The following is a 14071-nucleotide window of genomic DNA, read 5'->3' as shown; positions in this document are numbered from 1 at the left end:
ATATTTAAGGCTCCCACATGGTTTGAACAGTTTCACAGAAGTGACTTGAAGCTTCAGGGTACATTTGATTATCTCACTTGTCCCAGTTTCCTCTTGCTGTTGTAGGTTTCCTAAAATGCAAACACTTCAAAATCTGCACAAATGTGGACCTTGATGTCACAAGACGTTTACTACAACAGAGATGTAAGCTCTCCTACTGTAGAGATTCAAGCATCTTCATGTATGTACATTGCTTGAAAAAAATATAGTCCAAAAGTGCTTCACTGTCTTTATAGTTGTTTTTTTATACTCTTGCATATTTATTTAGTATAGGTCATAAGAACTCATTATGACATATTTTCTGATTTAGCTTAATATTTTAAAATACCTCACTATGTCATTCTATTATATACGATCAATATCTCAGAACATTCTTTTGCCTTCTTTGAAAAGCTAACTTTCTGAGAGAACAAAATCTGTAAGCCATCCTAGGAGAACCCCAGTTCATCTCCATGCAGGGAATACTATTTTTCATGTAGTTGTGTAATTGTAGATAAGTCTTTCAGGTTTTAGCTGCAGTAGTGTGAGACAACCATTTATTAAATTAATTTCCAGCCATTAAGTACAAATTTTTCGTATAATTATTGTATTATTATTTTTAGAATCAGGGGAAATATCAGCAAACGTATGTTTAACAAAAAATTACACAGAAGCATCAACTAAATATGTAATTTTTTTCAGTGTTTACTTGAATTTATTACAGCTTCAGTTCTTTTTCAGGAGACTTGCTTTCTGTTTTTCAAAGAAATCTGCAGGTATATTTTTTTCACACCTCCAAAGTTCAGTCTAAGAAGTTGGTTGCATTTCTGCTTCTCACAATCCAGGTAGCATTCGGTAATGTGAAGGTTCAGATCTGGGTTGTTCAGTCCATTGTTCTGAGGACACCAGCAGCTTTATTTGATTTTTAAATGTTCTTCTCTTTTGTATTGTCTTTTTTTGTCTTCTGTCTTTTGTCTATTTCGTTTTCTCAGTAAAGGCTTCTTGACAGCTGCACATCGTGTCAGACTCATAGCATTGAGTTGTCTTCTCACAGTGGAAGGATGGACACAAGCACTTGTGCATTTTTCAGATCAGAAGCAAAAGTAGCAGAAGTTCCAAGTACTGTTTATCTGATGGTGACAGTTTTGGTGGTCTACCAGAACTTGCTCAGATGTTTGGAGTCCCATTGTCTCTATATCTTTTTAGAACTCCTATTTTGGATTTTCCTGGTTTTTCACTTTTACTTTTCACTTTTCCTGTGATTTTCTGCTACCTTGTGCAAGTGGATTATCGTACATCTAATCGTCTCAGAAATATAATATAGTATTTAATGGCATTTTGATTTGTAAATTTAAAAAAATGAAAAAAATGGGTGGTCTCTTTTTTGCATCATGCTGTAGAAGCGGATAGTTCCCAGTTTTAAGCCTCGACACCACCCTGTCGTTAAATATCAGTATGTCAAATCACCAGAACAGTCAGAGGAAGTGATGTGAGATGTGCTGTTTAAGCTTGGAAAAACAGAGTTGAGTTCAGATGTTTCTTTTATCTGTAAATAATTTAATGTGTCTCATTTGCACCAGCCTTAGTTCTTGCGTTGTTAAAAGATCAGAAGAATCCAAAACTATCATCAAAACATCTCTGTAGAGCCCCTGAATCCCACAGTTTTAACATTTAACTAAAGTGCATCTAATAATATTTCTCCATTAATAATATGTTTTATTAAGAGACCCCAGAGACCCTAGCTTCACAGATGTCTACAGCCATGACAGATTGTACAAAGCCAGTAGTGCAAGTCACTCTGGTTTGTGGTGCTTGTGCATGAGACAAAACAAGACTAGATGACAAAGAGAAACAGGAAAAATACATTTGAGTTACTCATTATGTTGAGGTTACTGTTTTGCAGTAACTACATTTAAGTAAAAAAATCTAACTGACTGATTAGACTTTTAAAGTACTGTTTTAATTCACTCAAAATGTCATATGATTGATGCCCTAATAAAATTGTAATTTGGCTTTATAGTATGGCCAAAATATATTTCTCCAGTTAATTAAAGGAAAGGTGCCCTTGATGTATTGCTGCATAACTTAATGCCTGCTTGACAAATTAATAGACAGAATCTCATTTAGACTTTAACAAGACTGCCAGCATTCATAGAACCAGGAGTGTGTAACCTACAGTCAGGTCTGAATGCTTTTGGCAGTGGTGCACTTGTAAGTAAATTGAACGTTGCATTCTCTGCTATTTCAAAAGTGCAAAGCTGTAGGGATGTCCGTTTCAGGGTGCATTCTTTACAATACATGTTTGGTCTGTCCAGCATCCTTAAACTTGCTGTTGCAGAAGTGTAAATCCTTGATGACTCCTGCTGGAAAAGCTGCTATCAGGATCCTGCAGCTCTGGATCTCTGTGCTGTTCATGCACTGGTCCTTTTTTTTGTGAAAATGAAGAGGCTCTGCCTCTATGGAGCTCAGACGCTCACTCTGCCTCTCTGAATCATGTCCTCATTGTGCCACTGCTCATCCTTTTTGATGAAGCAAAGTCTGAAGGTGAACTGTGTTCTTGCTAGACCACTGATTATAAGCAATTGAAATTTAAAGATATTCTTCAAGTCTTGACAGATATACATTTGTAATATGTGTCTTTACTGTTTATACTTATCAGTATTCTGTTGATGTGGAGAAATATCGAGATATGCAGAGAAAATGCATTCTAACTTCTGCCTATACAATCACAACACATTATTTGGAGTGATGCCATAGAAGAACCACATTTGGTTCCCTGAAGAACCTTTTAGTAGTAAATGAGAAAGTGAAGGAGCTTTATTAAATTTAAAGAACCTCTACAATATGTAAAGGTGCTATTCTAGCTATTCCTAGAACCATATGTCCTACTCCATTACCTTTTACACTCTTAAAAGAGATTACAAACATGACATTTTGACTAGACACATTGATGTGTTCAGTTAAAGACAACACATTTTTGTTTTCCTATTAACAAAAAATGTGTTATAATATGTCTGTGCCAGTTACATTTATGTTAAAAATAACACTAAAGTATGTTTAAGCAGGTAACACAGGTAGGTGTGTTATAACACTTAACTTTTTATAGTGTAAGAACCTTATTTTTTGAGTGTTGTAAAAGGTATTATAGTACAGTACAGTATGATTAAGCATGTAAGTACGTGCCATGATGAAAAATTTTTGTTTATTTTGTTTAAATATTTCTGTAAAGTTTCCAAAAATAGAGTTCAATGGAGAAAAAATATTTGAAGATACAGAGAAAATGGGAGTCAACCTGGCAAGACCTGGCAGTCCACTAAAACTCACCATCAGATAAACAGTACTTAAAGATTTTATTTTTAAAAATATGGGAGAAAATCAAGCTCCACTCTTGCTTCAGATCTAAAAAAAAATCCCAAGTGTTACTATCCATCCTTCCACTGTGAGACTCAGCGCTATGGGTCTGAAAGGATGTGTAGCAATCAAGAAGCCATTACTCAGAAAGGGAGAAAGAAAAAAGAAAAAATGCAAATCAAACAAAAAAGCTGCTGATGTTTTTAGAACAATGAACTGGCCACCCCAAAATCCAGACCTCAACATCATTAAATGTGTTTGGGATTATTTGGAGTAACCAACTTCTAAGACTGAACTTTAGAGAAAAATCTTGTTGTTACCAAGTCTTAATTTTGGATATGTTGATTTACTTAACTTTTACCTAATCCACTTTTTACTTCCTCACCCAGTTTTCTGAAAGTTAAGTCTGTTTTAAAATCCTGCAGTGCAGTAAATAACATTTCTGACAAGCTAGTGAAATAATGACACATGTTGGTAAGATACATGTTCACCCTGGGCTCCATATAAGAAACTGTCAAATGTATGACTTTAGAAAGATGGTCATTCTCAGCATTATATTCCTAGGCAGCACTATATTGCTTTAGCTGTCTACCTCCCCCTTGTAAACAGGATGAAAATTGCTAGCATCAGCTTGCCTGGCACAGATATGGAGTAACTCCTGTTTGCCTGAGGGAAGAAACTGTACAAGCATGGCCTCTGATAGGAGTGTGAATCTTTAGGTCCACTGCAGTTCAGCTAGTGCCTTTATTTAGAAATGCCGTCAGGTCCATTTCGATCTTGTATAAAATGGTCCATCATACATGGAGGCTGGATGTTTCCTCTCACGCATGATCCTTGCAGCTGCAATTAAGAGAGGCCAAAGTTATGTGGTGAATGGCTGGTTTGACCCTGTCTTACCCAATGTGTGCTATTGTTGGCACTAAATTTAGATACTTTGGCTTTGTCCTATTTAACTCACACTTAACTTAAGAACTGCTCCAGAATAGTTGTTACACAAGCATGTTTACATTGAGCATAGTAAAATGAATCAGCACGTGGTGTTTCTGTGAGTTGCTGTGTTTTCTTTAATAGCTTCTGAGAGAGCATGCTCACAAATTCAGAATGAAATGTGGAGAGATATTCCCATTCATGTGTTTGCTTGTGACCCAAACTAAATAAAAATCTTTTTTTGTCTTTATTAGGTTGTGTTCTTTACTTATCAAAATAAGCATGATCACAGCATTAAGTAATCACATTATTAAAGGAGAAATAGCTACTTTTTGCCTTTGCTTTAAAGAGTTAATGTTACACCTCATAGTGCACATAGTTTGAGAACAAAAATGTGTTATTTGAATTGGTTGTGGTTTTGGGTTTGTCATTGGAGAGGCCTGCTGTGAATCAGGCCTGTTGCCATATGAAGTTCAAGGATTTTGCAGTATCAGCCTTATACGTCATTTAGTGTAATATCCTTTGCACATTAAGCTGGACACAATTATCAGGATTTTGTTAGTTACATTCTGATTGGCTATCTGCACAGCCTTGTGAACGCACCTCTGTGCAACAGGTTATATTTGTCTGAAGGGAAACACAGTTGCAGGCTGTCGCCTGCTCTGCAAACTGTGATGGAGCCTTTCAGAATGAGAGAGTCACTGGATCTTTAACAGTTAGTAAAGAGTTTCTTTAAGCAATTAGTAGCTTTTTATCAAGCTATCTTTGCGAGTTTCCAGGCATATTTGTTTCCCGCAGGCTTGTTTTTGTTGCATCCCCATTTTGAATAATCACCCGCCACTAGATGTCACGCTGAAACAGCAGTCAGTAGTTGGTTATTTTGTGTGATGGTCAAGTGGCTTGTCCTCTCAAAGTAGGTGCTGCCACATTAAACAGCAAAATGCACCAAACTCAAAGAAGGCTGAGTGTTATGACATTGACTGATCCAGTGGGAGCTGCACTTCACTAATAAACATAACATGGCTTTTGAAACTCACAGCATGTGTGCTGTTGTTCATCTTTCATTTTGAACACAGTGTGGTCATCTTGCTTGTACTTTACTTCTACTTGTACTTCTGGAATAGATCTTGGCTTGAATGTATCATTCTAGGAAAATTCACCTCATTTACAGAAATGGTTCTTTTAGAACCATTTTTGGAAAGTTCTTCTGGAAATGAAAAGTTGTTCCTCTTTGGCATAAAGAACACAATTTGGTTACATTTAGCACCTTTTATTTTTAATAGTGGAAGTATATGCATGATGCTTATTGCTGCTTAGCAAGGAGTTAAGCAGCAAAGCCTTGAGGCGAAAAGGATGGCTGATGAGCACTAATTTATTCTTCGTTGGTAATAGTTTTCTATTTTTTTTCCTCAGAACTCTGTACTTTCCCTTTTATCTCCCTCATTGTCTCTGCAGTATGCTGGATAAACGTCAGGAGTAATATAAAGATACTATAGGGAAACTTTGCTGATTCTCCGGATCTCCTCAGCTGAGTCAGAGAGAGAGAGAGCTTTTTTGGTGCTGCCTCAACAGCATATATGGACCAGTGATGGGAGAGGGTATGGATTTTTCCTGTTCACCCACTGTGAAGCCCCTGCCACATGTAGCCCATCTGCATCTTTCATTAATTTGTGCAAGAGGCAGGAGCTGTGAAGAAGTCTGCAAACAGGCTTGACAGTTCTTGCATTTTTATGAGTGGATAATTTGCCAGATACCTGCCTTACAATAGTAATAGGATGGAGAAGAGATGAAAAGTTATCAGTTTAATTCTTTTGTGAAGCCGTGTTTGTGATTGACAACAACTACACAATGGCATCCTCTATTCTCATAAACATTTCATAAAACCATTTCCATTTTCTTTTATGTGAAGATGTTGAGTCTGGAAGAATGTGTTTTGTATGCTAAGTGTGGTGTAAAAATCCTCAAATTATCAAGAGAAAAGGCTTTGCAGCCACTATTGTAGGCCTAGTTATAACAATATGGTAGCCAGTGTAAAGTTAATAAATAAACACATATAAATGAAGCAACATTCAGCACTTTTTTTGCTGAACCAGAGAAACTGATGCATGCTTACATGTACAGACCACAGGTTTGTCTACATATTGTTCAGTTTTTAACCATTTTGAACAATAAAAATATTTCAGGTTTTAAATATGGATCTTGCTACATATTACATAATAGCACATTTATATACCTTTGATATCTATTTATACACAGTCAGTAAACAAAAATAGGCTAGTCTTTTGCATCTGCAATGGGTACTTACTTACACACACACACTAACAAGTAAATGTAATTGGTTCAAATTTCAAGCTTGATATGTTTTATTAGTGACACAGAACACAGCTTTTATAAAATAAACATTAAAAAGTGGAACTGTATACATATTAGGACTTACAAGCTAGTTAGGTTAGATAGCTTTAGTATCACCATTAGTTCTCAGTATCGGCTGATACTCAAAGATCAGGTATCAGTATCGTAAGGAAAAAAACAATAACGAAGCATCCCTATAGCTGCTGGTACTGAGAATGCTCAACAAAATTCAATGAATGTTCCTCTAGTAAAGGTATAGCAATTTCAACACAGTATCAAAACAGAATAATACAATTTTAAACTGTATCATTGATAAGCTTCTCTTATGAGGGTCTCATCCTTTGTGGAAATCGTGGTCAGTGACTAAAACTAGGCATCTGGGTGCATTCTATGAGAGCACAATGGGAGGAGTGGGGCGGGGCTTATACTATGCACATACACTCAAATGACTTTTTTAAAATACATTCGCTTAAACTCTGGAGGTTATGATTTTTGAGGCTTATGCTGCTTTTAGGTGCAAGTTGGTTGGTTGATCTGTGTGTGGAAGACAGATAATAATCACTGGATTCAACTGATGTGCTGTTTGTCACTCCATTGCATTCCACTAACAGCCGTAAGACATGACCAGTCTACAATTCTGATTTGCCTGAATGTATTTCTGTTCTCATTGCGTGGGTTTGGTGAATAGCAAATACAGAGCACTGCTTTTTCTTTTAATTTCTTTTTAATTGTTTATTAATAAACTTTGTATGACTGCTTCTCTCTAGCGTTCCATTAATTCATGTGCCCTGAGCTTAGCTTCAGCGGGTTATGAGCTCATATAAACAAAATGTGCGTAAAGCTGATACAGCATTGTACTTCTGCCTCTTATCTCTGTTATTGTTGAGGGTCTGTTTTTCTCTATGCAAATACCCACTGTGATGTTTTCTCCGGGGTAAAAGGGGTTGATGTGATCTTTTTTAGTGTAATAAAATGAATAATTGAAAGAATAATTTGTAATAGTTGACAGGTAGAAGTATAAAAATTTACTGATGCATCTTGATGTATCAGTCTGAAGATTGTGATTCAACATTTTGGAAAGTTAGACTCAATTATAATAATATGCAGTAGTCTGTTGAAAAATGAAACGTTTTTGGCTTTAATGAAATATTGCACTTCTTGAAATGAAATGTGCGGAGAATGTAAAGCTTTTTTTGTATTGTTTTTACAACACAAACTTATGTATGTGTAAAGTTCCTCCATTTGTGTGTTTTATGTATTTTTAAAAATATTTCTCAATTTTGAAGTGAAAAGTGAGATTTTCTTAGTGAACCAAATCGTTTCCTGAAGAATTGAATCTAGATGGGAAATTCATCACTCTGGTCACTGGACATAAAGAGTTGCCTGTTGACCCCATTTGCGCATGAATTTCTTCTCAGGCTTTCAGTTGCCCTAAGCAGCTTGAGCTAGTTAAAATAAAGCCCCATTTTTATTAATCTTTACTTCACCTTGTCAAAATTTACTGTTTTGTTGTGTTACATTAAAGCATGTGGTCCATGACCACAATGACTAAAACAAGAGGCTAATTATTCGAAAATAGCCATCTGCTTGTGAACATCAGTGTAAGAAAATGAATACATGCATGCAATATTGTGCTTTTCGATGCGGCAATCTTCTAAATAGAACAGAGAAAAGGAAGAGCAACACTGACAATTGGATTGTGTTTATGAGCTGAATGCATATTTTGTGCCATGTAGAAATTAGATTTCAATTGGACTAACTGGAGACGCATTTCATAATCAAGTGCAGTTGCATGTGGGTGAAATCTTAACAGGTTATATTCCAGATTCAAGCCACATGAAACAAGCAGGTGTAAACGGGGTCTAAAAGAACTGGAGGCTCTATCAAATCAAATAATCCAGGCCTACTGTGGTGTGTGTGTGTGTGTGTGTGTGTGTGTGTGTGTGTGTGTGTGTGTGTGTGTGTGTTTCAGTACACTCGGGTTTGGATCCCCGACCCAGAGGAGGTGTGGAAGCCTGCTGAGATTATCAGAGACTACAAAGAGGGAGAATCAGTCCTGCACCTCAAACTAGAAGATGAATCGGTAAGCAATCCTTCCCCTCTTAATCAGCTTCTAAAGGTTACAGCTATTGAGTTTAATCACTGGTTAATATAATTTTATCAGACAAGAACTGAATTGGTTTTGAAGCAGTGTGAAAATTGGATAGATAAAGGATGCTGGGCACACTGTGCCACACTGAGTTCTCTAAAGCAAAGGAGTATTTGAGCGACCTGTGCTGTGGCCTGCATTCCTCATTCAGGACAGCAGGGTACTTCTTAGTCTTTTGAATTATTAATCATGTTTTGGTGGGTGGAAAGTACAGGTCCTGTGATAAGGATGTGTACTCTGTGTATGAGAGCATTCTCAAATAACAGTAGAGAGGAATTATGAATAATCTTAGAGATAATCAAAACAATACCATAATCTTCCTTAATTTCTTTATACACATGTAAACACATATCTTCATGTCATGTGAAGTGATAATGTATAACCCTTCAAAACTCTGAAGAGTCAAAGTTGTGAATGTGTATGTTAGAGATAGGACTTCAAATTAGTTTCAGACTCAGAGTTACTGTTGATCTATATGTGCTTCCTCCACAAATGCATTCTTTCATAGCAACTGCTGCTAGGTTGGACAAACTTGACCGCACGTTGGCAAAAATCCCGTTCAAAATAATGAGAAATTATAGCAATCTTAGTTTAGAATTGATATTTAATGTTAAGTTTACAGTTTAAAAAGCTATACTATTTTTGTTGTATTTCATCCAAATTAGGCAGGTTAGGAAGGACAATGATGGCTTTGCAGTCATGCTGATGCCACCATACATCCGATCTATCCTAACACCTTTCACAGATGTTTCATTCCCAAACACTTATTTGTGCTCTTTTTGTTTTTAGTTCAGTTGAATAGAATTTTTGCCATTGTCCAGCCTCCCCACAACTGCTACAAAAGAATGCATTTGTGAGCAGTGCAGAGATTGGTCAGTTTTCTTAAATGGCTGTCACATTGTTGTTTCAGACATTAGAATATCCAATTGGCCCCAAAGTCAACCCTCTTCCATTCCTTCGGAACCCTGATATTCTGGTGGGAGAAAATGACCTCACAGCACTCAGCTATCTGCACGAACCTGCAGTGTTGCACAACCTCAGGGTCCGCTTCCTGGAGTCCAATCACATTTACACGTACTGTGGTAAGTCTGATCTATCTAAAACGTTGGACCTTTAAATTTTTGTGTGATTGTAAACACTCTACATTAGGCCTGTAACGATACATTTTCAGGCTCAATGATAGTCTGAGCTCATGAGTCAGTTCAGTTTTTAATATTTTATGTGTTAAAATGTCTTAATTCTACAGATCTCTAATTATGTACTGCACAAATTGATTTAGCTCATAAAAATGTAAATTTCATTTCAAAACAAAAGATTACAAACTTTCTATGCAACAGTATTCATGTGCAAAATAATGATCTCATTAATCAGTGCAGCTGAGCTACAAACAATACAAAAATCTGAATGGCCTACGTATAAGTCATATATAGCATCTCTCCTTTTTCAACCACCCAAAGCTAAAATATATCAACATCACAAAAGTTCAGAAGATAAAAATGTGCAGAATCTACGATAAGTCTAAAACTAAGTTACTCTTTAAGCCCTTAAATGGTCAGGAGCCTCCAGTGGGACCAGGATTCTAATATACACTCATATGACTTAAGAATAACTCAGTAATTTTGCTTTGCTTTCCATGTAGTTACTAAATAATACGCCTGGGGTTAAATTTTTCATGTTTTGTTATGTCTGTGAAAGAAAAATAATGGGAGACCCTCAGAAGAGCCATGGGCAGCATTGGTGATACAGTTTCAATGAAAATTCTTTTGACTGATAACTGTCATTAGTTGGTGATTAATTACAAACCGGCAAGCGTAAAATCTAGGAAGCAAGTCATCAACATATCACTTCTAAATCGGATAGTTCTGGTTCTGACATCTGATTGTCTGAGTTACATTTAAAGCTTTTGTAAAATATTTTGTGTACGCACAATCATGAGCGCACACATCTGAATTCTGTATTAATACGACAAATTAAAGTGTTAAAAATGGCCTGAAATCACATTAAACAAAGCCTATGTAAGGTTTTATTTAGAGGGAGACTGAAAACTGTAATATATTCATGATTATATGACCAAATACTAAAACTGATAATATAAAGTTCTAAAGTTCAATGTATCTCTCATTATTAGCCCAAAATTAATATAAATGCCATTTCTGGGTCTTGCTTTGGCTCAGTGTATCCCAGTAGCTCTTAAAAGCCATTGCCATGTACCACATCCTTCTCACCCATGTGTGATTTCCTCTCACCACCGTGCACCACACTTTCTGTCAGAGAACATGGACAATATAGTTGTCTGTCTTATCGTTTGTGGATGTTTGCTTTTGATATAATATATCATTGTAGTTGTGTTATCATACCTCTTGAAAGGTATTCCTGAACACCACGCACTTCATTTTTAGTAGGGCTATCTAACAGAACCAACTGCCTATTCAGATAGGAAGTGTTGTTAGTTGTAAATGTAATAATTTGATTGCAGCTGATTGCGTTGATCGAACAGCCGTTTGACAGTCAATGGTTAATCCCTAATACACAGTTTTTAATACTATGTTTTTAATACTGTATTGTACTTACTGCACTTTTATGCACATGTTAATATGCAGCACTGACCGCTTGCTTTGCTGACCCTTTACTTTTCTTTATTGTTGTGGCCAGACAGGCTACTTCATATTGACCTAAGAGTCTTCACTCACTTTTTTCTTCTGAATCATTTCCTCAGCAGTGAATTGCTGTGATTGAGAATGCGCAGCCAGCAGGGTTTAGTGGAGGTTAACAAAGAGGGTGTCTTCTGCTCATTATCGCGTGCAATCGGTATTTTTATTAGTTTGTCCATCCCCATGGCAACATGGCAGTGCTGGTTAAAGGACATCTTTTCATTGTTAGGATGACTCAGTTTCATTGTTAAAATGTTCACTTTGTGAGTTTCTTGCAGTTTCTACCAATTGCAACCTACATGTTTCAATAATTCCAAAGTCTGGGTGTGTCTGGTTACTTTCCTAGACATGCAGACTTAGACATTTGATACGTGGCTCTAGTGCTGTTAAAATCAGTAGAGATAGAGGAGTGACCGCACTATCTCTCTTCAACGTAGCGTGAAGCTCTGTAAAGCAGTGTGATATCAGAATGATGAGAAGAATGCCTAAATACGCCAGCAGAATAATCATACGTTACATTTTTTAATGTGTTTCATGTATTTTCGTTTCTGACAGTTTTGTGTTTTATAATGACAAAAAACTTTTTTAGGTAATTGTTCCTGTCAGAGCATAGTGCTTCCTTTTGTTTCAGTAGTTCCTTTTTCCTCTTCTGTCCAGAATAGTGACACATTCTCATGCCTATGATGTCATTCTTTTCCTATGTCATGGCAAAATGACTAGTTTAAGGCACTTTATACCCAGCCAAGAGACAAAAAAAGCCCCAAATGAGACCTCACAGCTGTCTTAAGAACCCTAATATTGGTCTGATGAGTGATTTTATTGTCAGTTACAGCATTTCTCTCTATATTTTTTTATATTCTTCATTTGAAAATGAGTTAAATTATGGCTTACTTGAGAAAGAAATTGCTTCACTAAGTAGTGCTTTATACATAGATTTGGCCTCAGTATCATGCAGCATATCAGCACAAGCATAATTCATTAGTGGAAACCAGCAGAAGGCTTTCAGCAAGCTTCACAGCTCTTTGACTGGATACATGCTGTGTTGTCTAATTCTGATTTATGATTAGCTCTTATGCTCTCATTTCACTAGTAATCTTTCTCAGTGGCTTCATATGTCCCAGAAGCAACTTTTATATTTGTTTGATTGCTTACAATGCTCTGCACACTGTGCTATTAGCAATGTTTTCATTTGTACATTTAATCCATCTCACAACTATTTGAACAACCTAATGTTACTTGACCCCACAGTTTTCAAATACTTGCTACAACTTCTTCATGCTCCCTCTGCTCCACAGGTATTGTGCTGGTGGCGATTAATCCGTATGAGCAGCTGCAGATTTATGGAGAAGAGGTCATCAATGCCTACAGTGGGCAAAATATGGGGGACATGGATCCTCATATATTTGCAGTGGCAGAAGAGGCCTATAAACAGATGGCCAGGTATGTACAGTGCAGTCAACTAAACTGACATGTAATATATGTTGTGCTCATCTTTTCTCTTTGAAGTTGGCTGCACTGCTCACACTGCTCAGATCTTGAACATTCTCTTAATAACACACTTAAAGTGCTTTAATCCTCAGTTACAGGCAGCATTCCACCGCACTGCAAATGAATAGCCTGCACTGCGTAAGGAAGTTTGGGAGCTGTTATTTATGCTGCATGTAATCAGCAGATTACCTCATTTGATTCAGTAGTTGGACCTTGAGTGTGAGAGCCTTGAATAATCTCTAAGTTCAGCCTGCTGGCTCAGTAATGGATGGAGTGGGTGGATAATTACAGTGCACGCGTCCTCATTCCCCTGAAGCCTTCGCATTTTTTTTCTATGGAAAACAAAAGACAAATCCATGTTCACATCAGGTTTAAGTTCAGTCTAAACAGCCCCCGCAGTGGTCCGGTGACTCCTCGGTGACGTGTCAGAGTCACGACAACAAAATGAACTGAGGGGGAGAGTAAAAACTGCCAAAAGAAGCTTCTGTAGCTCTAGTATTCCAAGTAGTGCTGTCATCTGCTCATCTTAAGATTTCTGTTATCACTTAGGGTGACCTTTGTATCTGCCAGTTGAGCTGAGTTTACAGGTCAGTTATTTAGGAGCCTGTCAAAGCCCTCTGCTGTATTTAGTGTTTCTTAGACAGCAGTCCCGAAAGTGTGTGTGTGTATGTGTGTGTGCGTTTGCCTGTCTGTGTTCTTGTACATTTCTTGGAAAAAAATGTCCTGACTAAAGAGAAAAAAAAACAGAACAAGGATAATATACAGTAAAATTGTTCTAAATTCTACATTTTTCACTTTTTAAAACTGAAAGGGTAAGACCATTTTCTCAAGTCTCACTGGGCCAGACATAATTTGTAACAACAATGAGAAATTTTGGGCTAAATGTGCATAGAAATGTAGGTTTATTAGTGTGGGAACAAGCTTCATCAAATTTCTAAACCAGTCCAACACTTCCTGGAGGCAGAGCTCAATCTATGGGGCTCAGCAGCACTGTCCAATAATTAGCCCATGGATGTTGTTGGCATGGCTGAAAGGTCCGCCAAAAAAACTCAAATTAAGCATGCATAGAACACGTTACATGTGGTTAAAATTAATTAATTAATAAAAAACTGTGAGCTTCTGCTGTTTAATTGAG

At 36.9% G+C, this 14071-nt stretch overlaps 1 protein-coding gene across 1 annotated transcript in view; it reads left to right on the top strand.

Annotated features, from left to right (window-relative positions):
• The window catches only part of myo5b (myosin VB), a 68752-nt gene that overhangs the window by 17482 nt on the left and 37199 nt on the right, over positions 1 to 14071 (top strand). Inside the window, 3 exon segments of the mRNA XM_036587638.1 lie at positions 8621 to 8731; positions 9708 to 9879; positions 12744 to 12888. Coding sequence (XP_036443531.1) covers positions 8621 to 8731; positions 9708 to 9879; positions 12744 to 12888 — 428 coding nt within the window.

Source organism: Colossoma macropomum, unplaced genomic scaffold (genome assembly GCF_904425465.1).
Source record: "Colossoma macropomum unplaced genomic scaffold, Colossoma_macropomum, whole genome shotgun sequence".
Lineage (NCBI taxonomy): Eukaryota > Metazoa > Chordata > Actinopteri > Characiformes > Serrasalmidae > Colossoma > Colossoma macropomum.
The sequence above is the reverse complement of the archived record's forward strand: the minus strand, read 5'-3'. Positions and strand labels throughout refer to the sequence as shown.